The sequence below is a fragment of the Oxyura jamaicensis genome, chromosome 2 (genome assembly GCF_011077185.1).
Source record: "Oxyura jamaicensis isolate SHBP4307 breed ruddy duck chromosome 2, BPBGC_Ojam_1.0, whole genome shotgun sequence".
In the NCBI taxonomy this organism is placed as follows: domain Eukaryota; kingdom Metazoa; phylum Chordata; class Aves; order Anseriformes; family Anatidae; genus Oxyura; species Oxyura jamaicensis.
In genome coordinates, this window is record NC_048894.1 from 108,910,219 (window position 1) to 108,936,165 (window position 25,947).

The window sequence follows — 25,947 nt, forward strand, 5'->3', positions numbered from 1 at the left end:
TAAAGAAAAAAAAAAAAAAAAAGCAAAACACAAAACACCACAAAATGAAGGATGAATCAATCCTACCTTCCCAGAGCAACCAGCACTACCTTGAATTTCCAGCTGGAGAGACAGGCCTGAACAAACTTTCCAGTTATCACACTCAGAAACACCTTGAGCCAGATCACATCTTGCTGGATTAAGCCCAGCTCTGAGGAGCTAAATCTCACACTAAGGGTGAGGTCAGTGCAATTCAGTGAGATCTAATTTGAGATCAGTGCAATTGCAGGGTTATAAAATCAGAATAAGGTGAAGGATGGTCTGGCTCCTCCACTTTTCTGGAAACAGAAGCAAGTGGGGAGAGAACGGGTTACTTGGAACTCCGAGGGAAGGCTACTGAAAAACAAAGCTGCCTGACTGTGTTTCCCCAAAACTAGATACAGTTGGGTAGAAAGAAGTGAGGCAAATCATTGTTTCAAAACTTATAATTATGACTTGAAAAAGATGGTATCAAAGAAAAAAATAATAATAAAAAAACACAAACCTTTAGGATGCAAAAGCTTGTTTTCATTTCCTTTTAACCAGACATTTGAAAACATTGAAACATGACCAATTCCTCAAAAATGTTTTCCTGACCACAGCTTCTTGCATGCAGACAAACACAAGGATTATGCCAGTTCCTGGAAGAAGAGACGTCATCAGCTGTTTTTAATGCGTGAGCACATGCCTGTTTGTGTTGTTATTTTTCTCTCTTGTCTTCATAGTTTTGGGGGGCTTCTTTTTCTTTCTGGTTCTGAACTTCTTTGAATACAACGGGTTAGTTTTTTTCCTCTGGTTACTCTCTTTTTTTTTGGTCTCTTTTTTTTTCTTGTGTGCAAGTAAAATTGCCCTTCCTTAATTCTGTCTCTCCTGCTGTTTCAGCCTGAACAGCTAACACTAGGTCAACTTTGTGCTGCTGTTTTAAACACTTTGCCTGTTTATACGTAGCTGATTAGTTAATTGCTATCACTTGAGGTCCGTGCTTTAGCCTTTCTAGCAATGGCTCCTCTTTCACCACTGAGTATTTCAGAAGACATTTCCACAGACGAGAAGAAATGTGTCAATGGGACTTGCTTCCCCAGATGGATTTCTCTGGCACTGTTTTGTGTTATATCTGTGCTTACATGGCTTTGAAGGCAGTGGGATGCATCACCATCTTCAAAACGGACAGGCTTAAGCAAGTGCTCTCCCAGACTGGAGCTTTTTTTACCATACTCCAGTGCATGTCTGCACTGAGAGGCTTTGGAAAGCCACGGTGCCTCAGTGAAAGCTGCCAAGTCAGTGCCACACAGGACAGTTCATTAAGCTGCTCGATGTATCGTCTCGTTACCATTGCATTGTTGTAGCTGAATCCGAGTGCCGGACAGCTTTGAACACAGCGCTCTGCTTGTCAGCCTCTTTCCGCAGAATACAGATAGCAACTGGGATATATGAGAGCCATCGAAAAGATTGAAGATGTGACCAAAAAATGGATTTATACAACAGATGATCCTGAACCTGGGAGTCTCAGGGGAAAGGTCTGACCGAAGGTCACAGGGGCAATGTTTAACCTGGGCTTAAAATCAGTAAAAAGGGCGGCGTAAAGCCCTAAAACTCCATACTTCCTGCCAATTTGTAGAGTTAATTACTGGCTGAAATGTTGAGCTGGTTTGAATGAGTTGTGCTATCAGTAAAAAATTGTAATTGTTCTGTTCGCAAGTGTATATTATTTGTTTATTGGAAGACCCTACTGTATAAGGCTGTCTTGTAGAGGACCGAGTAGGCAGAATACTAGCAATATCCTGCATGTTCTGCCTGAAAACTTGCTGTATTCTTCCTCTTTGATAAATTCACCTTTAAAAAAATATATAATAATAATAAAAAGATAAATCACAAGCACCTTTCTGTTGCGTCTCTCTTTTTGTCTCTCTTCTGACACCCCCTCCTGACCAGCTCTACCAGAAAAGCCTTGGGGTTCCCTCCCTGGGGACACCATTTCCAAGGATGCTTGGCCCAGGATCCGGGAGGGCTGGGCAGACATCTCCTGGCCGATCAGGCTGAGGACCCAAGGTGGAACTAATTCCTGACACCATAAATGCCACTTGCTGCCAGGACGCTCCTAATGACGTGGCAGTGACCTCCTAGGGACTGAGATTTTCCCAATTTTCCCCGAAGGGTTTTTCTACCTGTTCAATACGACAAAACAGAGGAAAGGGAGGACTAAGGCAGTCCATAGGATAGAAGCTACGTGCCTTAAAGCCCAGCAGACAACTCTCTGCAGCTTTTCCACTCTTCTGGCACGCCAAGCGCCCTCTCTAAACCCGGGGCAGCTAGGCACCGAAGCGCGGCCGGCCTTTCAGCCCGAATTACCGGCGTGCCCGCGGGCTGCTCTTGTGCAAACCCAGACGGGAGCCTCCGGGGGCGTCCCCCGTTCCGGGGGCCGGTCCCGCCGCGGGCAGGGGCGAGGCGGGGCCGTGGGCGGCGGCGGGGCCCGTTCCGGCCGGCGGCGGGGCGGTGCGGGGCGGTGCGGAGCCGTGCGGGGCTGCAGGGGGATGCGGAGCGGCTCGGCCCCGGGCAGATGATGGCGATACGCGAGCTGAAAGTGTGTCTGCTTGGAGTGAGTAGCGGCGGCGCCGGGGAGGGGGGGGGATTTTTCTTCTTATTATTTCTTCTGAGTTTTTAATTATTATCGTTATTTTATTATTATCGAGATTTTCGTCCCGCTTTCCTCGGCCGCTGCCGCAGGTGGGGAGTTGGGGGGGGAAAAAGGGGAGAGGTTTCCAGCTCCCCCCCTACCCCACTCCTTCTCTCCCCGTCGGCCCGGGCCGGGGCTGGGGGGGCTCGGCCGCCCTAAATTCCTCCACGCCGAGACTTGGCAGCCTCCGGGGGGGCGGCTCTTCTCTTTGTGTGCTTGTTTATTCCCATTTTTAATTACTTTTCAACTTTTTTTTTGGCTTTTTTAAGGGGGTGGGGGGAGGTGCGAGGGACTATATTTTTAGGGGGGGGGCTCCCCCGGAGGAGTTTTCCAGCGCCTTGAGCCCTCCCCGGGGTGGGCTTCGGCAGCCGGAGCCCCGGCAGCAAGGGGGGGACACGGCCGGGAGTCGATCCTCGGCCCCGCCGTACCGGCGGGTACTGTGCTTTGCTGTGCCTTGACCCCTCACAGGACTGCTATCCTGCAGCTTCTTTCTAGTCTTTCACTTCATTTTTTTTTTCCTTTATTTCTTTTCCTTTTTTTTTTTTTTTTTTTTTTTTTTTTTGTTAAATCGTGTGTGCGTTTAACATCTGGAGCAACAATGTGCTTAGCTTTGCACTTTGGCTCCGCCTGCCCCCGCTCTGCCCTGCACAGAGGGAACTGCACATCCAAGTGGGGACATAAACACTGCGGGGAGAACAGACCCCCCCCTCCCGACAATCATCAGCCAAACATTGCTACTTGTTTTCTTTTTATTTCCTTCTTAAATCAAACGTATCGGATGCATGTCACGCCGCTTTTAGTTCCTTATCTCCATAAACGTTCAGAGCTGCATGAATGAAGGCATTTTAGGGTGAATTCTTTCACGCAGTACAAGGGAGCCGAACGTCTGAACATGAAACTAAGACAGCCACCGCCGTGCTCCATGGTGTGTGTTGACACTTAGCCCAGCAGGAGTGGGTACTTTGCCCTGGGAAAGCGCCAGGACGTGGTGCCAGGGCACCGGGGACTATTTGGCAATGGCCAGTCCTCCTTTCGCAGCGAGAATTCCTGCCTTCAGCTTTGGAAATGGCACAGCGACAAAATAAATGTGGTTTACACAGACCTGAGGAGCCTGTGGTAGAACATGTGGATGTGTCTTTAGCTTTTTTCTCTCCCAGCAGAAAATCCTGTAATTTTCTAGAGATGAAGTGTCTTGTGGAATGACATTCCTCTTGCCCACTGCTTACTGCTGTTGTGTAACACTGAAATGTACTGGAGGTTTCGCAGGCCAATTGTTTACTTTTAAGACAGGAAAATAAAGCTGTAAAGCAGCACTGTGCTACCAGGAGTATGTAATTACTTTGCAGATTCATTAAAATGATAGGGTGGCAGTGGAAACCCTGGGGAAGATGTAAGTATTTGTAGTTACATTTGCTTAGTAGTTAGTGATTAGTGAGATGTTCCTTCCTGAGTTTTAATGGTGTATAATCCTAGAAAACCACCTACTTCTGACCAGACATCTCATTTCCCGTGGAGGCTGACACTCTGTTTTCCCAAAAGTGAGGAATCCTGCAAAAATTCCTTTGTGAAGTTCAGACACTGCCAATAAAGGGAAATGGTACCCGTGTGTGTGAACAACCGCAGCCATGCATCTTCTGACCTGCTTGAAAGTTAGATGGCTACCCAAAAATATGTTTGCAGGTCTACTAAGAGGAATCTTAACAGTCATCTTCTCAATCAGTCCTAGATCTGGCATGTTAATCTGTTCTGCATCAGTAGATCCCTTGGTAATCTGTCAAGTCTGACATGTCCACGTTTCAGTTCTTATCCTTAAAAATTATGGATTAAGTTGGTTTCACCTCCACTTCTGAGCAAACCCTAGATTGTGCCTCTACGTCAGCCAGGAGGATCGCAGTTTCAGTCTGCACCAGTTCCTCAATGCTCCACAGCCCTCAGCTGTGCGAAGGGCTTGGACTTCATCTATTTCAGCCTGTTCAGCATTGCCCAGTGAGGAAAAACTGGCAGCTGGCTCAGCAGTGGCAAAGCCACCATCTCCTCAAGCCTTGAAGCCCTGCTCAGTGTAGAAGGTGTAGATGGGAGTGTGAGGTGAGAGGGGAACAGAGAAAGCAGAGCTATGCTCCGTGCCACCAGCTCACAGTGCTGTGCATCAGGGTTAATATTAAGCCTGGAGCCACGGCAGTAGGGACAGGGAGTAATTTACTGGCTCTTGGAGGAAAAACCCTGTGTTGCCTAGGTCTTGCTGCAGCACAGGAGAGAACCTGGCCTGTCATTTTCAATATAAATCCATCAAAGCTTGGATTTTGGTATTTGAGTTTCACCCTTTCTTCCACAGAAGTAGCTTGGGGTTTTCTAAGCTCTGTGGGTGTGATGGGAGAGATCTGGAGCAGCCTGAAGTCGCACTTGAGAAAGGGGTGGTCAAGAAAGGGGTGGTGGTGAGGCTTGTAGGTGTTAAAGAAAACACCAGGAATGAAGGGAGAGGTTTGGGGGCATCTCAAGTGTGAGTCAGTTTGGAAGGCAGGCTTTGTTGGTCATGGAGCTTTGTTATTCATGGATTTGGGAAAGCAATGTTCTGTGAGGAGAGATGGTTTCAGCTTGCTCCTGGGCTGGTTGGAACAGGATGCCTGCCTAATCGTCCGGTGCCTCATGGCCTCGGGTGTAACAGTGAGGAAGCTACGATTTTAATAGCCACCTTGAGCATTCTGCTGAGCAAGTGGCCTCAAGCCTGCTCCTAAACTACTTCATGTAGTAAATTACCGCTGCTGGGCAGTGATGTATCTGCATGTGGAACGCCTTCATCTTGGTAAATGCAACCACTTGAGCATCTGCTCCAAGCCCTGTCATGTCAACCCGAATTCTGCCTGGCCTCTCACTCCAGCCTGTTGTTTGTTCACATCAGATTTCTGTGTTTTGGAGGCTGTCTGCCCCTGGTACTGAGCAGGGTTTAGCTGCAGCTCACTTTGTCTGGGGAATTGAACTGCAGCTCCCATTTGGCTTGCAGGACGCTTCTGTCCTGGGTGGAAGCCCTGCTGAGGGGGTGAAGGAGAAAGGGGTGAAGAGGGGCTGCTGGGCTCCCTCAGGGTCAAAGTGTGGCTGGGTGCACAGCTGGGAAGAGCATCTGGGTTTCCTCATCTGGCTGCGGCCGCGCAGTGCCATGTGCCCTGGCTCCCGGCGCTGTCTTTATGCAGGCTGGAGGAGTGATTTTACAGCCCTCTGCCAAGTCCTGACATAACTCTGTGTGGCAACTGCAGGAGAGGTTGCCAGGTCTAGGACTGAGGCAGAGTTTCTTGTCTTTGTCGCTTCCTGAGGAAACTTTGATGGCTCTTCAGAGAGGCTGTGGGAGGTGGCTTGCCAGCTGCCATCTGAAGTGACCTCTGTGGCTGCTTTCCTTTTGTTTTTGTTTACTACATTTTTATGTTGTGACTATTCATCACAGGACCAAAGGAGTTAGGCCTGGAAGAGAACCCTTGGTCCTAAAGCTCCTCTTTAAACTTTCCTGACACATATTTGATCTAAAAGGCTTGTGACAAAGGTTTCTATTCTCTCCAGGGTTATCTTCCAGCGCTTATCTACTCATCATAAAAGGCTTCTCCAAACATAGCGCCTAAAATCTTCCTTGCCTGAGACTTCATTTGTCATCCTCCTGTTTATGTTTCCACTTCCTTGCTGACTGGAAGATGCTCGCACGTAGTCTCAAAACGCTGTCTGAAGTTGGTGAGCCTAAACTTGTGAAAGGAGTGGCATCTCCTTTGTGGAGGAGAAAGTTTCCTCAGGAGTTTCTCCAAAACCTAATCCTGATCCAGGACTGCAGAATAGTTTGTTACCTATGTTGGTGTGCACCAGTTTGTGGTGATTGCATGTAGCGTGGAATTGAACACAGAATTGTTTCATATTTAAAGTAATTGGGAAAAGGGTAGTAGTTTCCTTGAGGAGCAGATCCCTGTGTTTTTCGTATCCTAATATTATGATGATGCAAAGATCTGGACTGAGCTGGATTCAGAACAAATCCCCGTAGCAGAATGTATGCACACATACGTCAGACCTTTCAGTAAGAAGTTGAAGTACCCACTCTTCTTTTTTAGGTAGCCATTACATGTATTGTGAATGACTGCGAATCTTTTAGTTTGTGTTGCTGTTTATAAAAGACAAAAACTTCATTTCTCATTTGACTCTAAACCATGAGCTGCAATGTTGTAGGCTCAAACAGAACAAGAGGGACCGAAGTAGTGCAGAAGACAAAGGTGGCTGCAAGTCTTGTAAGTCCTAGCCCTATATCAAATCACGTGCTCAACCGGACAACAATTTTAAGCCCATGAGGAACTGAAAGGCGGGCAGCCAGACACACCGTTAGTGGGGCTGCATGTGCCCCGTTTCCTTGGGAAAGCTGGTGAGGCATGCTCCAAAGTTTGCACTTGGGCACGCACGTGCTGCTTCCATGTTCCATTGCCCTACTCTGCCATTCAAAACAACAGCCTGCCAAGGCACTTTAGAAGATGGGGACCTTGGTTATTTTATTCTGGGAAAAAAAAAAAAATCACAAAAGATCCAATTACATAACAAGTGAAAAATACCTTTTATTTTATATCAATAAACAATTATGTCCAGAAGCCTAAAATATTTTTTCCTATTAAGTTATAAAATTGGTTTAAGTGGTGCAATCAGGTTTTTGCAATGTAGACACTAAATACCTAGGTAAACAATTTATCATGTAGAGCCATGGAGGAACGGAATTCATTATTTCATATTGACATTGGCCTTATTGCTTTACTGACCTATTTCCAAACATTTATTTCCTTGCATCTTCCAAAAGTTTTGAGTGGAATTAGAAGAGTGAGCAAACTGTTATGACCCAAACATCTTTCTAGGGAAAGATAAGTGCAGAGGTCAAATTCTGTTTTCGTGTCTAGCAGCACAACCATGCTGGTGACTCCAGAGGAGCTCTGAAGCAGCAGAAGACAGAACTGGAAGCAGGTTTTATTTTCAGTAGTTGGAAAGCGTCTGAATAAGAAGCTTGTTGTCACTAATAAACTGGGCAGAAAAATAATTCCCTGTGTCTGTCTCTTGTTGGGGAGGATGGCGTGTAACTGGATCCCATCAACTGAGCATCAGCACTCAGCTCCCATCTTCTGGTTTTGGCTTGCCTGTTGAATGAGACCCTACCATCCTGATGTGGCTATTGTCCACAGATCATGCACAGGTCATAGTATTTCTGTCTGTCAAATCGTATTTATTTCTTTTGCTTAAAGTGTTACAAGCTGCTTTTTTTTTTTTTTTTTTTTTTTTTTTTTTTTTTTTTTTTCCTTCAGTCCCTCTTTTTGAATTCTTAGTGGTGGCCGAAAAGCTGTGGCACTTCTTGTTTCACAGTAATTCTGAGAAAAGTAAATTCGTCCTTTCTGCCAAAATAAGGAAGTTGAATTGGTGATAAACCCCATTTTTTGAACACAGATGAGTGCAGTTTTAGCCCTCTTTAGTAAAGTAATGCTGAGGCAGACTATGAAGCAATCACAAACTGCATGCAAGAGATGTGTGGGGAAGAGAAAAAAGCTCTCATTCTGTTTTTTACAATGTGCGTTTGAAGTCTGTTTCCTGAGACGCAGGTTAATAGTAAGACTTGTTTCCACAGCAATGATTTATTTCCTTTAATGTTACTGTTGCAATTCAAATCCAGTTTAAGGAAGTGGCAAAATAAGCTGTAGCTGGGCTGGGCTGCAGGGCTTTTGCTTGTGGTGGTGTTTATAAATCACAGTGCTGACAAATTTTGCTAGTGTTAGGTTGTGTCTGAACAGAGCATGTAGACTCTGCAAGCGTACAGGTTGGATAAATGTACCCTTTCTAAAATTTCTAAAACTAACTCCTTGAGAAAAGCATTTACAGAGGGGCTGCAGCTCAGCTCTGCTTGCTTTCAAGAAGCTGTCTTTTGACTTCCTTCTGTTCCCTCTTCCAAATGCCATCTTCAGCTGGAAGACTCTGTGGGGACTGTTAGCTGATCACATGTTTTCAGGCTGTGTCCTATCCTCAGAGAACAAGCTATTGAGCACAGGGCTGCTTGTTTCTTCTCTGGGTCTGCGTCACCTCTATTGATGCAAGATGGTGGTTTGGAACTGTGGTCTGGCCCCTTTGTCATCATCTCCACCTTGGTTAGGAGGTGTGGTTGTTCCTCCACTCGTGTTTTCCCAGAGCTGCTTCTGGGGCCAGCCGATGCCCCCATGCATGGCCAGAGCTGGTTGTTGGGTCGTGTGGGCATCTCTGCGGCTTGCTTCAGGGGTGGCATGAGGACACACATGGGGATAGTTTGTCCTGAGCAGGCTCTGCCTGCTGAGGGAGGAGGAAAAGGAAGGCAGCTTCCTATTTTCTTGGGGTTTCTTGCTCTGATGGACTTTCCCTTTGAAAGCCACTGTAAGCTGGTGTTCAATCTAGTCTTCTCCATACTTGAGTATTTCTAACTGCCGAGCCTGCTCAACTTTACAGCAGATTGAAGCCAGTTTATTTTTCCTCCCTCCACTTCCTTTGGATAATTATAGAATACAAAAAGAAAAAAAAAATTACTTCCATCCAGTGCTAATCACGCTGGCTGGTTGGCTCGTGCCCTGCTTTTTGCGTAGGGCAGAGCAAGTCCTCAGTGCCCTGCTCCCCACCAGGGCTTGTTGTGCCCCTAAATGAATTTTGAACACCGCCACAAGAAGGAAAACCTAAGCAAGCAGTCAGCGGATGCGGCCGATGGGCCTCCTCAGAGCGCTGCCTTGTGTAAGCACATGCCAGTGTTTTAATTTACAGTCTCCAGGCTTGCAGGGCCACTAATGAAAGCTGAACAGCAGTCAGCAGAACAAATGTTTTTTATTTTTGTGTGGCTATTTTTAAACATAAATGCTAGTGTGTGGTTTTTATGTTTCTTGGAGGGTAGGGTAGAGCAGTCTTTGGTTTTGTGCTTTTTTGTTTTGGGTGGATTAAGTCCTTCTTTGGGAGACACGTGGGAGCACACGTGCGTGAGATCCAGCTCCCGAACACTTTGTGTCCCGGAGTTATTGTTTCCTCTGTGTTCAGCAGGGTGACAGGATGTGGCTCACGTCATCGGCTGGACAGGGTCACTCTCTGCCCTGCACACTCACCAAGGACTATAAACACTGCCAGAGTGATCTTCTGAAATGATAAATATCAGCCTCTTGCGTGGACTCACCTGTAGTTAGGCACTGCCTGAGGCAGTTTTCCCCTAATTTTAGAGCCTGTCTGCAGAGATGAACTGAGTTAGAAGAGCTTCCTAAAGTAGGACTGATTTCAAAATATTTATTTGTTTTTGGCAAACAAAACTCAAGTGTTGATAGGATCCAGAGCTGTGCTTCAGGGTGGTGGGACAGATCTGAAGTTGCTTGCATGGCCTCCCGTGCTTGCTGGTGGCTTTCCAAAGAGCGATATGAAAATCATCCTGGACAGGACTCACTTGAATGCAACATGGAGTTATACTAGGCTCAGCTCATTTCTTGGGACTTTAATGCATTTTCAGCTTCCCCATTTAAAGGGAGGAAAGTACACTGTCACTCTGGTTAGTAGTTCAGAATTTGGAAGCATATCATGACTGAGATCCTTGAGGTGTTTGTCCATGCGCAGTCACAATTTTAATCTCAAGCAGCTTCTGCCATCTGTGGAAGCAAATATTATGATTGTTTGCTTAAGATAGCATTTGTTAATTTAGGGAAACTGTCACTGACAGACAAACACTGCTACCAGTACATAAAGGCACACTTCTTCACGGTGACTGGATAAATCTGACGTCTGGTTAAACTCTTGGAGGGATTTGAGAAGTGAGAAAGAACTCATTCCCGTTATTGAACAGGAAGCATTTTTCCTCATTTTTCTTTTTCTTGAAGTGTACTAAATATAAGTAATTTAAGTGGGACTATTTTAAGAGTCATAAAATCAGCACTTGCAGTGTATCTTGTTAAAGCTGATATGAACAGGAAGCTTCCAACCACACTTAGGCCACAGGCCTTTCATGGTGCATAATCCATGCTGATTTCAACTTTTGCAATTGCTATGCTGATATTTTTTTTTTTGTCGTCACTTGTTTGGATGTCAATGAAGAAACAGAGCAGTGTGTCCCAGTTAATCTCTTCAACTGTTGTGACTGTAGCAGCAGAGTATTACTTGTGCTAATAGTCTTTGAAAACATTCTTCCGAATAGTCGGTTCTTCAATATTTTTCTTTATTTTTTTTCCTGCAAGGTGTGCTTGATAGCATCCTTGAGCATTACAGAGGCATCTGGAACATGTTTTAAACAACAGAATTGTCAGCTGTATAAAACCAGATAACAAATACTGATGTAAGATTATGTTACTGAAGTCCTAATTTGAATTTGAAGCACCGGGGTGCTCTTCGGCAGTGTATAGGGTACGTCCTTCAGCCTTTGAACAGGCTGAATTGATTTCCAAGCCTAAGACTCAGCGCATACTTTAATACACAGCTGAATGCCAGGCTATGTGGAGGATAAAGAAAAAAAGTTTAGGTAAATTAAGTATTTGAGATAACACCGCTCTTGAGTGATTCCTATCTTTTAACATTAGCAGTCAATGAAGTAGCTCAGTTTTTCCCTCTGCTTGGTTTTTAGGAACTGGTAGACTCTTCGGAGACTGTGCTTTATTTGACCAGGTAATTAAGTTGATCCAGAATTTTGTGACTAGTTTTGCCTTTAGGAAAACTTTTAGGCTGGTGTGAAGGATGAGAGAGAGAAGGAACCTTTGGGGCTTGTAGAGTAAGTCCAAATTAAAAATAAAAAAAATAAAATAAAAAAATGTCTTATGGAGAGTGAGACCCCTAGCACCCAAAAGTTTTCCAGGAACTGTTTGATTTAAGTGATGACCAGTAGAAAAAATGGGTTTAAGTGTTACAGGAGATTTGGAGAAAAAAAAAGTGATATATAGAGAGAATCTCGGGGAAGGAGGGAAGAAAATGAGAGACTGAAGGGGAAAGGATTAAAAGAGTTGTAGGGAACCAGTAATGAGGAACACGGAAGGTAAAACCTGAGAAGGGATAAAATCTGAAGCAGGTAAACAGAAAACCATGCAAAGCAGAACAAAAGGGAAAAGAGAATAATACACCAAAAAATATGGTGGGGTGAAAAAAAAAACCAGCCACTTCTCCCTTCAGTTTAGCCTCTAGTGTTTTTTTTTTTTTTTTTTTTTTTTTTTTTTTTGTGTGTGTGTGTGTGGAGCCGAGTCTTCCCGTGCTTTGCAGGGAAAGATCCAATCCACTCTTCTAGCCCAGCTATTCTTGTCCCTTGTGCGGATATTCCTAATCGCACGCACTAACTTTCGCAGTTTAGCACTACCATTTGAGATGTTCCCTGGGTGTTTTCAATGGAGGTTGCAAAGCCTGTGTGCTTTTGGCCATTGTGGGTGGATTCCAATTTATGAGCAAAGAAGTGAAAAAAAAAATTAAAAATAAAGAATGGCCAGGTGTATCAGCATTTACAACTGATCCACAGAGGAAAGTTAGACACTTTAATTTCCCAGTTACTTTTGTGGTGGAAAGGGGAAGGTGCCTTAGTGATAACAGCACTTTCTGCTCATTTAAAGGGCTTTTCCCTGAAATACTAAATTCCATGGCGGTACCAGCTCTGGGAGATGCAGGATTTCATCCCTGCTGAAATCAGCAGGGGGTGAAAACATTCCAGCAGCTAGATGCTTAAAGGATGTAGCCTTACGCTGATAAAGTCATCCATTTACTAGCCTGTTTGGTGCAGATAGCTTTACTTTCAGTAAGTTCACAGCACTGTGCACAGTAAATCAATGGATAAAAAACCTCAGCCCCAGGTTTTATTATGCAGTGTTTGCCATTACCGCTTCTGTTTACTTTCATGGGAAAGCACCAGGTGGGTCCTCATATGACACTAGAAAATAAGTGGTGGTGCTTATAGTACTAGGGAGAACTTCAGGTCTAGAGAACACACGAGATGAGCATGAAATCACTGTTAATCTGAGCTAATTAAACAGAATGGTTTGGTGAAAAAAATCTAGCTTAGATTTACACAGACCTCCTATTTTCCATTCTTAGTCATGCACATCAGTTTGGGAAACAAAACCACCCACTTTCAAGGTGTCATATAATGTGTAGATAACAAATAATGGCAAATTCCAGTAAATCTCAGCTGACTGCCTTCCCTTGATGGCCTGAGGGAAGGCACTCTTTGCAATGTGCCTGGAAAGCTGATGAATGCAGGTTTCCAAAGACTGGGTGGAGTGTGAAGGTCTCCTGGATAAAGAAGATGGTGTTAGCAGCTGACTGACCTTTAGGCTGCTCACCATAGGAGACTACCTCAGGCCTTCAATGGCCTTGAGAGATTACTGATTTTACAAGTGCTGGGTGTATCAGCTGGAAAGGAACTGATAAACAGCAGGAGAGTATTTGACAGGATTTTGGTATTTGGCCAATGTAAAGCTGCTGCTGGAAGTGGTCTTCATGGAGGGCTTGGGCCCAACTTGTGAGGGGCAGGCCCAGGGCAGAGGGAGCGTATGAGGGTAAGAATGATGGCATGTTTGAAGTATGAAGGCATGTTTGCCTTTGGTAGCTCTCAGGTGCTGCATCACTTGGTGGGGCTCTGCTAACTTAGAGCAAAGATCAGAGCTATGATGCTGATTTCCATTTGTTAGGGGAAATTTATTTAACTAGCTGTACTCTGAAACTGCCTTCTTCCTCTCTGTTGCCCATTGGTGCAAGAGAGGTTTTCTTTTCTCCAGAACCAGTTTTTGACTGGTGTTTCAGCTGGCACTCATAATTAAAAAAAAAAAAAAAAAAAAAAAAAGCTTTTAAAGTGGCTTTTTCCTTCCTCTTTGGTATGAAAGGCAATACTTTGCAGGTGAGTTAGTAGCAAACAGGGAGAAGGAATGTCTGAACATTGAACTGAGTTGCTTGCTGGGATTGGATGGGCAGGCAAGTTTGAAGGTAATTCAGCCCTCTTACAAATTCTCCAGGTAACCACATGACAATTTTTATATTACTGAAATAGTAAACTGAATACCAAGAGCTATTTCCTCAAATATTGTACCTAAGTGGTGTGCATCAAGTCAGTTTCATAAGAGTTGCTGCCTTCTCTTATTAGAAGAAAGTGAATTCATGTATCTGAGCAGAAAACCAAATTACTTTCATCCAGACTGGGTTTTGTGGGCAATCTGTAATACGAAACTATAATGTTTGGATTAGATTATTGATTCCAGACTGACTGGAGGATTTTAAATACTTTCTATATGGGGACAGGCATATATATACGTATTTCTTGCTATTTATTAGGTGACACTAACAAGTCTGTATTTTGGAATTATGACCCCTCTGATAGGATTTGACAACGGAAGAAACTGTTGGAATGTAAAAATAAACTTGTGTGAAACACTTTGTGTCAAAGATTATGTTCTTGTCATACGATTATTTTGAAATTTTCAACTGTTATAAATATATGTGGGGAAAGTTCACTTAGAAAAAGAATTTGATTTGGAAAGAATAACACGGAATTGTTTATCTCATTTTTTGCTGCCAAACTGTACTCAAAAACAACATTTGTCAGGATGCTGTTGCCTAATGTGTTTACTGAACTATGAAAGCCTCAGGTTATTTATGTATTTAGTCTGAAAATTGAATTTAGTTTCTCTCATCACTGCGTTGCACAATGATGAAGAATGGTATTTGACCAGATTGTTATGCTGGTGTGTGTGCATGTGGCCAATAGAGATAACAGCATGCAATCACTACTTGTTATCATTGAAAATGTGAGGTACAATGACTGGTAAGTTACTTCCTTACACTTATTCCTTAATTTTTCAAGTTCAGGGCCAATTATCTGAATTGTTAAGCAGATCTTATTCACACAGGTTTTTACTGTCTTTACTTTTTTACTGTCTCTAAATAGTAATTTACCTGAGTGAGGAGTAGTATGGCAAATGGATTTTTTTGTGAATGCATTGTATATTTTGAGATAGTGTGGATAGGAAAAGGAAATCAGTGTGTGAATATTAAAAGGTCTCCTGAGTTTGACCAGAAAATAAGCTCCATTTGAGTTGCCAGATAGTGCTCTTAGTAAAATTGTATAGGCATTAAAGTAGGACTTGCAATTTTTCTTTGTTTTACTTTGGCTTTTTTAGCTCCTCCCTGATAAGGTCTGACATGTTTAAGAGATCTGCTAAGCTTACACTTGGCTCCTACTTATCTTCGGGAGGTGAAGAACAGTGACCACCACCCAGCATGACAGGAGATTACCCATGGTAAAATGGGACTCTTTCCTCCTCCTCACCTGAAAAATGAAGTGATGGACATGGAAGTGATCACAGTTAAATATATGCGATGGTACTGAGCTGGGAAATCTGCAAGACAATAACTCTGCAATAACTCTGCAAGACAATAGCTCTGCAAGACAATAACTGGGAGAGGTCATTAAAGTGAGCTAGGGTGGTAGCAGTGAAGAGATGGGAGAGTGTATCAATGAGTACGAGATAATACATTTTCTCATTGCTTTTGGGACATCTGGGAGGGTAAATTTACTAGCTCTTCTCTATTACACTGTGGTCAAGAGGATCCTGTGACTCAGAGATGAGTAGAGGGCAAATAAAGAGAGGCATGATTCTTGTTTGCACGGTAGTGGCTCTATAAGGTCCCACAGCTATAGATCTCCTAAAAATGAGCAAATAAAAATTCCTCATGTTGGTACTTAGGTTAACATTGTTGATGCTTTGCAGTGTTTTGTTTTTGTTTCCTTTCTTGGTGCTTTAGTACAGTGATTTATCTGTGGGATATGGAGAAGCCTTTCCAGCCACTCATTGTTATGCCGCGGTCCTGTGGTGATAACAGCAATAAGAGTTGCCTCTGTTTCCAAGGGAAGGTGCTCAGGTACTCTTCTTTCCATCTCTGTCTGACCACCCGTCTAGTTCTTGCAACTCCACCGTGTCATCTTCCTCCCTCCCTACCCAGGCTCATGTTTCCCAACTCACTTGAGCAGTTTGGCAAGTGCTCCTTTCGCTCCCTCCTGTCCCAGTATGGCCAAGTTGTCTCAGTTCCTTCTCCCTTAGTGCCAGGAGTCACCAGGTGGTGCTATTTCCCAAATAAATGCCCTCCTTTGCGTTGCAGTGCCCTCCAGCCCTTGGAGAAGGGTTTTACAGCATTAGGTTCTGTGCTGCAGCTTCTTCCCTGGGCAGCAGTGTCAAGTAGCGAGAGGTTTTATCTTTGCTATGGGTTCTGTCTTGAGCCAGCCCCTCTGAGGAGCAGGTGTTCCCTGAGACTGAATCAGCCAGTGGCTTTTTTTGATGTTGAGGACCTCAGAAGACTGGACTGTTTCTACACAGCTTGTGACCACACTGTTGTGCTCCAAAAGCTGCTTTTCTGTAGTGAAAAGCACGTGCAACTCTCACTAAAGATGTCTTCAGACTTTGCGCTATTGGGTACCCACCTGGGCACCCCAGACTCTGTGGGAGTTTTTTTTTTTTTTTTTTTTTTTTTTTTTAGGTTCCTTGGCACATGCTGCTGATCCAAAGGAGGTCTGTGTGTGAGTGACCACTCTCTGAAGGGTTTCTCCTTTCATCTTCTCATCTTATTAGTTACCTAGGTTGATACCACCTAACTTCCAGCTGCTTTTTCAATATACATCAAGCTCTTACTTTAAACTGTAGAGACTGTTCAAAACAAGGGATTTAGCTTCTTAAGCAATTTGCCAGTGTCCCCAAAAGCCACAAGATAAAATGAAGGGATGCAAATAAGCACCAAGTTCCCATCTTTTCACCAGGCTAGGCACTTCTTCCCCTACCATGTGCTGACAAGGGCAGAATAAATTGAGATTCTGCTCTTTGATTTCAATTTAATGCCTTCCATTTCTCTTGGCAGTTCAGTTACTGCTCTGAATTTGATAACTTGTTTGGTGAAGGGAAGGAAACATATAAGGGAAGGTTTGGAGAATTGGCTGGAAATTTGTTGTGGGGAAGTAGTTTCTAAATAATGTTCATCGTGACTGAGCACTGTTATCTCTGCCATCCACACTCATGCTAGCATGGCAATGTGATTAGCTTGCACTTTGTGCAGTGTGATGCAGTGATTAAACATATATTTAAATTAGAGTGTGAGGTTGTGTTGGTTATCTATTTTTTTTGACTAAAGTAGACAAACTTTAAAATCTACTAAGTTGGGCGTTCCTGTGCTTTAAATCTCTAGGCTGGCTGCAAAGTTTATTATTATTATTATTTAATATATTCTACAGTGTTACCATTCTTGAGTCATGGTGAAGAGAAAGGAGTTGAGGTAGTTGCAGTACTGACCCACAGGCCATGTTTCCTTCATCAGTCACATTTCTGTTTTGCCTCATGGTTTTATTTATTTAGCTTTACTGTATTGGAGTTATTTTTAAAAATAGCTTTGAAGGAAGCTTCTTTGTTCTTCCTTTCCCTCCACAGCCCCATTTCTCATAAATGAAGATTGCTTTATAGCTCCATGCCAACTTTAAGGGAGGAATAGGGAGGAAAAAAAAGGACACAGAAGAGCAGCATGGTTTGTAAGCTCTGGGTGAGTTAGTGTACAGCAGTCACTGTGTGCCACTTTGTGATTTCTTGGATCATAGATAGTTCAAGCAACTGCTACTCCTGTCATCCACTGCAGTGTAAAACAAGGATTTGTTCCTTACTGCTGGTTTAATGCCATTTCAATCACTGGACTATGTATGAAGGAAATATAGCTCCTTTTCTACCTGGATTGTCTTTCCATCACGGTCTTGCCTTCTTTCAAGGTGATAATTTGTCTTATTGAATCCCCACATTTGGAGGAACCTTTCCGCATTTTGAGTCAATTCTTCAGCTGAAGTTAGTGTGAGTTCCTCCTAGTTGAATAGCTAGCTGATGGTCTTGGTTTGAGATAAGAGAGAACACTTTGGATGAATCCTTTTGGAAGCCAAGTGTTTGGGAAGGAGAGAGAAGGCAAAGTATGGCCACTCTGCTCATCCCAAAGGTCTTTTGGCTGCAGCAGCAACTCTCCATGTCTCCCACTTAGCATGAAACACTTGAGATTGGAGGCCTTGTTATGACAGTAGGGTAATGCCAAATAATCTTGCCAGCCTCTAGGAGACAGTTTGATTTCATGTAATATTATATATCACAGAATGGTTTGGGTTGGAGGGTACCTTAGAGATCATCTGCCATGGGCAGGGACATGTCCCACCAGACCAGGCTGGTCAAAGCCCCATCCAGCCTGGCCTTGAACACCTCCAGGGATGGGGCATCCACAGCTTCTCTGAGCAAACTGTCCCAGTGCCTCACCACCCTCTGAGTGAAGAATTTCTTCCTTATATCTAGTCTAAATCTCCTCTCTTTTAGTTGAAAGCCATTACTCCTTGTCCTATCACTACAGGCCCTGACAAAGAGTCCCTCCCCAGCTTTCCTGTAGGCCCCATTTAGGCCCTGGAAAGCCACTGTAAAGTCTCCCCAGAGCCTTCTCTTCTCCAGGTTGAACAACCCCAAACACCTCAGCTTCTCTACACTGGAGAGGTGCTCTAGCCCTCAGGTCATCTTCGGGGCCCTCCTCTGGAGCTGCTCCAACAATAAATTCACTTTCCTAGGAAAGTGTATTTATTGTTACAATCAACTCCTATAAAGACAATAGCTGCTCTTCAGTCTGTCCCATCTCTGGCCAAGCACATCACTTTGACAGGATGACAAAATGTTCTTGTCTGTCTATGTTTGCTTTTGTACTTTCTAGTTTAGTGAGGCTGGCCATGATCGTGTTTGGGGTCTCTGGGCATATCTCTGATAAAAGTAGATAGATGGACAGATCTTAATTAATATTGCAGTCCAGGGGAGGGGCGAAGGTTGGAAATACTCTGTTTTATTTATGAGAAAGGAAACGATGCAGCAAAATATTAAAGAAGGTGTATTTGAAACTTGGGCATTAGGGTTTTCTGTTTCTAGAAGATTACTGAGCTAGGACCTGGTGGAGAGCAATGGAGAGAAACTGTCATATTGAATATATAGAAAGTTTTTAGCTTCCAGAGAAAATCTGCAAAATGGCAGAACAAGTAGGACAGCATTTGGCTGGCTCCCGGTGAAGCAGATAGCAGAGGAGTTGTATATGCCTGAGTTTAATTCCACATTAGGATGTGTGCAGGATGCATGTGAAAGGAAACCACATGCTGAATAATCACATTGGTAAGGGAGCCAAAACCTGGCAGCAGATGTTTTGCTATGATGGCTGAGTGGGAATGGGAGAGGTGGATGGGACTGTAGGGACATCCAGCTCTGAGGCAAAGCAGAATTGGCAGTCACTGTAAGCATTTTACTAATCAATGTGGGCAAAAGGAAAACAAATAAAGAGAAGGGATCAGATGGTACATTATAGACTCAGAGATCAGATAGCATTAAGGCCTGGCCAGCAGATACTTTTCTATTTTAAAATGCTTATTAGGGTATACAGGTGGTAGTGAGGGTGCATATAAATACCAAACAAGCTCACTCAGCACTTGGCTATCTCTTGAGGCACTTCAGTGGTTCTTTGTTACTGTAGCATCTGAACACTTTGGAAGTATCGCTGATTGAAATGCTCATAATGCAGTTACAAGGTAAAATCAAGTCATTACTATTTTCAATGAATAGCTGGTAAGTTGAGACCAAAAGAGTCAAAAATTCCAGTGCCAAATACAATCCTTGCAACACTAGGAGGAAGGATTGTGCTGTAATATAACAAGACCGACCTGGTTGGAGTAGAAAAACATCTCTGAGAACAGGCAGTGCATTTTCTGTCTGTAGAGGGAGTTGGAATTTATCTAATTCTAATGCACACCAGAGGAAAAAGCCTTACTCTACAGCTATTTCATGCTCCACAACACCAGCATGGGCCTGAAATTACACTAGCAATTAAAAATGATGACTAGGAGTGGTTTTTGCTGTGGGAGAATTGACACAGACCATCTTAACTTCATGGGACTAATATACCCACTTACTTAAGAGACCGATATTAGTACATATAATGAGTTTAGAGATGAGTGTATGAAATGAAGACAGGGATGTTCTTGAGAAATGACCAAAAGAGCTGTGGTGTTTTGTACTGAAAAAATGGGAAGCTGAAGAATAACCCTGCCCCTACAAACCCAGTTGCATGAAGATTGGTGCGTTTGTGCTGGGATCCTGAGGAGCTCCACTCCAGTATTCAGCAGTAGTGTTCCTGTTCATTTGGCAAATACCTTTCATTCTGGGAAACGCATGATAGCACATAGATGGTCCCAGAGGCCAGCTCTGCTTCCAGTTCTTCCCTTCAAGAATTTGCTTTGTGACCAAGTATCCCCCAGACCTTTGCAGACTGTCCAGTATGTCACTGGTGGCATAAAATTGTCTGATGTTCCTTGGAGCTCTTGTTGCAGAGTCACCTTGCCAGGCTTGTGCAAGCCCTTCAAAGTACCCGAGGTAACGAATGAAGTCAGTTAAAGGTAGTGAAGGGAGAAGCACAAGCCTCTTACTTGGTAGAGGGCCTGTCTGGGTGGCAGCTCCAGGGCTTAAAAACCATGCTGCTCCTTAGGGCAGCAGGGCACTCATGGCCCAGTGCTGAGCTTTGGTAGGTGGCTCCCAGCAAATCAACAGGAAAAGGCTCTTTTCTGAGAATCAGATTGCTTATTGTGGAAACAACCCATTTCTTACCATACAGGGATGTACAGAAAATTAGAATTCATAAAAATTGTGTCCAGAATGAGGCATGTATCATTTGGACCACAGAAGCAGGGCATCAGGACACCTCAGCCTGCTTTCCTCTGGCTCAGCCTACAGTCACAGGCAGTTTTTTGTTCCCGAAGCAGCTGGGAGCCAGTGTGTCAGTCTGAGGGCTGCTCTTGCATTTTCATCTATGTGCTTATGCAGTGGTGGGGTTTGCTCACTTGATACGTCTTGCAGATGGAAAAACTGAATCCAGCAAGAAGCTATTTGCACTTCTTCCTAGACACCACCCCTCAACGAGTGCCTGTGTTTTTGCTGGGGCAAGCCCGACACTTGGCAGGTTCAGTTCAGTCCCAGGGGTGTCTCTGAACCCGGGTCTCCTGAAAGATATTATTTCTCCTTACAGCAGCGTCTTCAGACAAGTAAGCGATACCCAAATACAGGGAAGGACAAAGGATATGTTTAAGGCAAGCAGAAGTTTACTGGGTAGGATGGTTCTTGGATTCGAATATTGTCCTTGGAAACTGTGATCAGGAATCTGTTGTGCATAACTCTTCCTTGTATGTTCATGCAGTCAATAAAAACCCGAAGCTGGTTTCAGATGCTCTTCAAACTGCCTGCCACAGCCTTCCAGAGCAGCTGTAACTGGATTAGTAAGACATGGAAAATATTGCAATGCTGCTTGCATCTGATCTTCTGAGTAATGACTGAAATGTTAATGGCAGGCACACAGCACTAAAGTGGGCTGCAAATAGCAAAGCTTTTTTTTTCTTTTCTTTTTTGTTTTGTTTTGTTTTGTTTTTGCTCAATTCATTTTTTTTTATTATTTTTTATTTTTTTATTTTTTTACCCTGCACTGGAGTTTAAAAGACAGCAATATTCCTTTACTTACCTATACCACATGCCTTGTGGGTTAAGGGCTAGCATCTCTGCAAGCAGCAAAGATGCAGGCTGGATATCTCAGTGCTGCAAGCCAGACATTGCATGAGGAGTGACATTCCTCCGAGATACCAGGCTTGACCAGAGCTGAGCATACATTTCTGCAGAAGCCTGGCAATGCTTGATAGTGCAGGCCTAGCAATTTGTTTGATGATAGCTAATAAAATGCCAGCCATCCAGCAGCACTGCGATGTGATTACGCTGCTGCGAATTTTTAAATTCCATCAAAGTCCTGCTGTGGATAATGGGAATGGGCCAGGGGGATTCAGCTGTAAATCAAAAACTAAATCATGGCCAATTCTGACAGTGGAAAGAGCGACTATTTTAATGTGCAGAGCCTGAACTGCCAAGTCCAAACCAGCTGCAGTAAGAAGAGCTACTAAAATGAAGGGTCTCTACTTTTTTTTTTTTTTTTTTTTTTTTTTAAAGACTCATTAATTGTTTTTCTTTCCCTAAAATTTAAACCATATCTCTCTACTTCAGATTTGCCTGGCCAACTGCAGAGATTTTAAGCACCTTTTTTGTATTAAAAATATTAAATATACTGATGATAAAGGACAGTTTTCTTGTTTTTGACAACTTCATACCAATTTAAGTGTTCTCATCTGTACATCTTAATTACTTCAACACTGGTAGTTCTGCAGTCAGCAAAGCAAGGACCTCTCCTTGCTATCTGTTGTGGTGCTGGCAGGAGTCAGGTCAGCATGTAACAAAAAGGAGAATTTAATGGGAAATCTTGAGCATAAACTGGCTTCTCTGTTATTTTCAGTTAGTAAGGAAGCGGCCAAGAAACTTGTCCATTGGCATGAATATATGACTGGGAGCCAGGAATTGTTCTTTATTCCAATAATAAGGAACAGCTAGCTTCGTCTCTGAGCAAATCCTCTTCCATGAGAGCAGTACAGCTTTTTGACTGTATCCTTACTCTGTATGTTGATCTGGCCGTTTATTTATTTATTTATTTATTTAATTTTTTATTTTATTTTATTTTATTTTTTGTTTCCTTCCCTTCCTCTGTGTGTCTGTAAGATGTCACAAGGCAGCATCACCTCACTGGAAGCTACACTGACAAGATTCTTAGTGGCCGTATTTGACCATGGCTGTTGCTGGTGCATGCACTTACGGCACCTCAGCAACTTGCTGGTATTGCCCTCTGCCTGCAGCCTGGCTCTTCATCAGTGTGAGGAGCTTTTGGGGAGCCTTGGCAGTAACTGGCTCTGAGGGGCAGATGTGTTCCTGTGCGAGGTGTAGGGGCAGTCGTGCCAAGTGCAGTAAAAGCTACTTGGGGCATGCTTCAAGTCTTCCTGCTTACAGAAAAGGTTAAAGAATTTTCACTTTCAAAAGTTTCTAAACATTATTGTTGAAAAATAATGTATGCTTTACTTGCTTTTTTAAATTATTTTTTTATTTTTTTATTTTTAATTGAGCAGTTGATATTAATACCCTGCAGGTTGTTAGGGTATGGTCATTCTTGCGATACGCAAGACTAACTCATGTTAAACCCAGCCAGCTCTAATGAGACATCTGCCTCTAGACCACGTCTGAATGAATCTTAGTTATTACCAAAAAATGCTTTGGAAGTGCAGACATTTTCAATTTATACAAATTGAAATACCCTGGATTAAATCCTGGATTTGTCTAAATTGACGGGAAAGCTTCCATCCTTCCAAAGGAGCCATGTGTTTGATCGGTATTTTGTAGAGATCAGTTCTCCTTTACTTCTCAGTGCAGATTTTTATGGCACCCGTCACCAGGGTATCTGAACCCTCTTTTAAAGCTGAAATGGGAAGTTAGTCATGAGATCTGTAGTGATTACAAACCAGATGTTCTTTTTGCTTTTTTCTTACTTTGCGAGTAGGGGACAGAAGGCAGTTTCTGCAGTATGTTTGTTTTTAGCATGCCATTTCCTCATGTGAAATACCATATAGTAATCTTGTTCTATTTGCATTTCCAAAATCTTAGGATCATAAAAGATTTTTTGCATGGTTTATCTAATTTTACATATATTAAAAAGCCCTGTGTGTTAACATGGCACAGAAGGATTCTGTGCTGTCAAGAATAAAATAGCTGTAGCAGCAGTATGCATAATTATAGGACTACTGTTTAGTCATCAGTCACAGAACGCATGGATTTTTTTGTGAATTCACCATTTATTCTGTTTCAGATGTGGAAAGAATTTACATGAAGAATTTGGTTTGCTCAGCACAGTAGGGCTTGACCCATCTGAATCCATTAAAAGCTGTTACATATCTGGGCTAAAGAACAAGGCCCCAATCAGGGATGTGTTTATGGAGTCATATAGCTCCATTCCACGTGGAAAAGTGCTTCAAGGACTGAGTCCTATGGTGGTGCAAAGGTATAAACAAGACATCCATATTTAATTAGAGAGCTATTTTTTTTTTTTCTCCCCCTCCCCCTTCCCCCCCCCCCTCCAGAATGCACACATCTGCAACAGTGGACAGAGGAATATACCAACTGCCTATTTGTAATGGAAAATGCATTTCTTTTTTAATATGTTGCTCATATTTAACTTTTTTTTTTTCACTTTAAATCTTCCTCTGCTGCTGTGGATCAGCCAACAGAAATCAGCATCTCGGTTGTTGTTTGCCTGCGGGTTAGTTGCCAGCGTCCTGTAATTCTGCTGGCTTGAAATGTAGCCTCATCTTCCTTACAGTAATGGGAGCAGAGAAGAGCCAAATGGGGTGGTTCTCTGTGAGCAGGAGTGTGGGTGGAAGCACTGAGCTTTGTGGCATGCTGCTCTCTGCTCTGGAGCTCTTAAAATCCTGCTGCCTCAATCTGTGGTTAAAGGATTTCAGAGGAGTAGGGAATGTGTTTTCAGGGTTATGGAAGAAAAAAAATCAAGAATCGGCCATGCTTGCACTGGTTCCTTGTTTTTATCAGAACCATCTGATACTGCTTCCGATTTTCACATCCATTTTGCAGACGGGGGGAGGTTCTGAAGTTGTGGCCACTTCTGGTGAACTGGCAGTGGTTTGCTTACCACGGATTACATTTCTGTTCCTTTCCTTCCTCCCCACCCCTTTTGCTCATCTCAGTACAATGCCGTTTATAACTGAACTTTTGTAAATGTGCTACGAGGCTTGTTGAAAAAGAAAGGAGAAAAGCAAACATGGGGTTGGTCCCATGAGTGACTCATCCAACTGTTCCTCTGACAATGCAAATGACTGCGTATGCCTGCCTCAGTCACTGCTAATGCATCAGGAAGAGGACTCCTGACTCAGAGTCGTCATGACAGACATATTCCTTGCCTACTGCTCCTTCCGTGGGGTGGTATGCTCCCGATCATGATGTGTGCATTATATAGTGCTGAAACCCTTGGATTTTCCATGGATAAGGATTCTTTGGAAGAATTGCAGGATCTGTTCCTCAAAGTGTGATGTAATCCCTCAGGACATATTCCCAGTTTCTGTAGCTTGTCAAATCCACTCAGCTCACTACTGCTGTGACTTTTTATATAGGCCAAAATTCTGTTCCTTGGTATGTGTTTGATGTTGTATGTACACCAGTGGAGTGAAACAAAAGAACCAGATTAAAGGATGTAAAAAGCTGGTGAGCAGCAGAACTCTGAGAACTGAGAAAAGAAGCCATCCGCAAGCATGAGTGTTATCAAGGCGTGTGGCTTGACAGGTCTGTTATAATCCTTTGAAGAAAAAGAAACAAAACAAGGATAATCATCCTCATCACACTTTAGAAAAATGAATATATGAAGGGAAAGACCATGTAGCAAAGAACGAAGCAGGTGGCAGCAGGAATGCTTTGCATGTTGTAGTAAGGAGGTTAAATTGAGCACATTGTTGAGAAGTGAATGCCATTTCTACTTCTTTGGAGCAACCATGCTTGCTTTCATTTTTGTAAGAGCTACTTGGAAGGTCATTCCCTATTGTCAGTAAAATATAAGGTCTGATTAGCAGTAAAAGGTTTCTACTAAGTTTTCAAGTTGTTGTATAACATCCACACTCCATGCTTTGCTTTGCTTTTGGGCAGGCGGGTGTTTTACCTGATACCTGTGGGCACGGTACTGTGAGCTGAAGGTTGTCTGCGCAGCTTTAAATTCAGCAGTAGAATGACACTCACTGCCTAAAGTAGGAAGGTTTTTCTGTTTCCTTCCCTTCCCCTCTGGGCTCTAATGATGCTCGGGTAGCTGGCCATTCAGACCCTTGAGGCAATGAGATGGGAGGGCTTTTTCGTCTGAACCCCTTTGTGCCATAAACTGACTGTTCCTGGAAAGTGGAGGCTGGCTTCACTGCTGGTCCAGGTCCATTGGCTTCACTGAAGTTATACCAAGGGTAAGTTTTGGCCTCTCTGTAGTCAAAAGCAACCACTGCAGCAAAGTCTAAGGATGCCTGTAAGGTATTTGAGGCCTAACAGCAAGGCTGACGTGCTTGACTTTAGCTGCGCTCATTGCGAGAGATGTGAGGGAAACAGAAACTTCTGAAGTTTAGTTAACGTTAGCATGAAATGCTAGCAGGAGTCATGAACTGGAAGTCAAAGACGCAGGAGTTTCCATTAAATGAGCCGGGCTCTAATCTGTGCGTGTGGATGTCACGTCCCTGCTGGTGACTAGGTTCCTCTTGCCTAAGAGATGAATTTGCAGTTGCCCTTCTTAGTGACCCATCCAGGGAGCAGAAAAAAAGTATACAAAACTAAAGT

General features: G+C 43.4%; 1 protein-coding gene across 1 annotated transcript in view; it reads left to right on the top strand.

Annotated features, from left to right (window-relative positions):
• Positions 1-2,455: 2,455 nt before the first annotated feature.
• The window catches only part of RAB31 (RAB31, member RAS oncogene family), a 63,807-nt gene continuing 40,315 nt past the window's right edge, over positions 2,456-25,947 (top strand). The window contains exon 1 of the mRNA XM_035317993.1: positions 2,456-2,614. Coding sequence (XP_035173884.1) covers positions 2,576-2,614 — 39 coding nt within the window. The 5' untranslated portion in view covers positions 2,456-2,575. The remainder of the gene's footprint in view (positions 2,615-25,947) is intronic.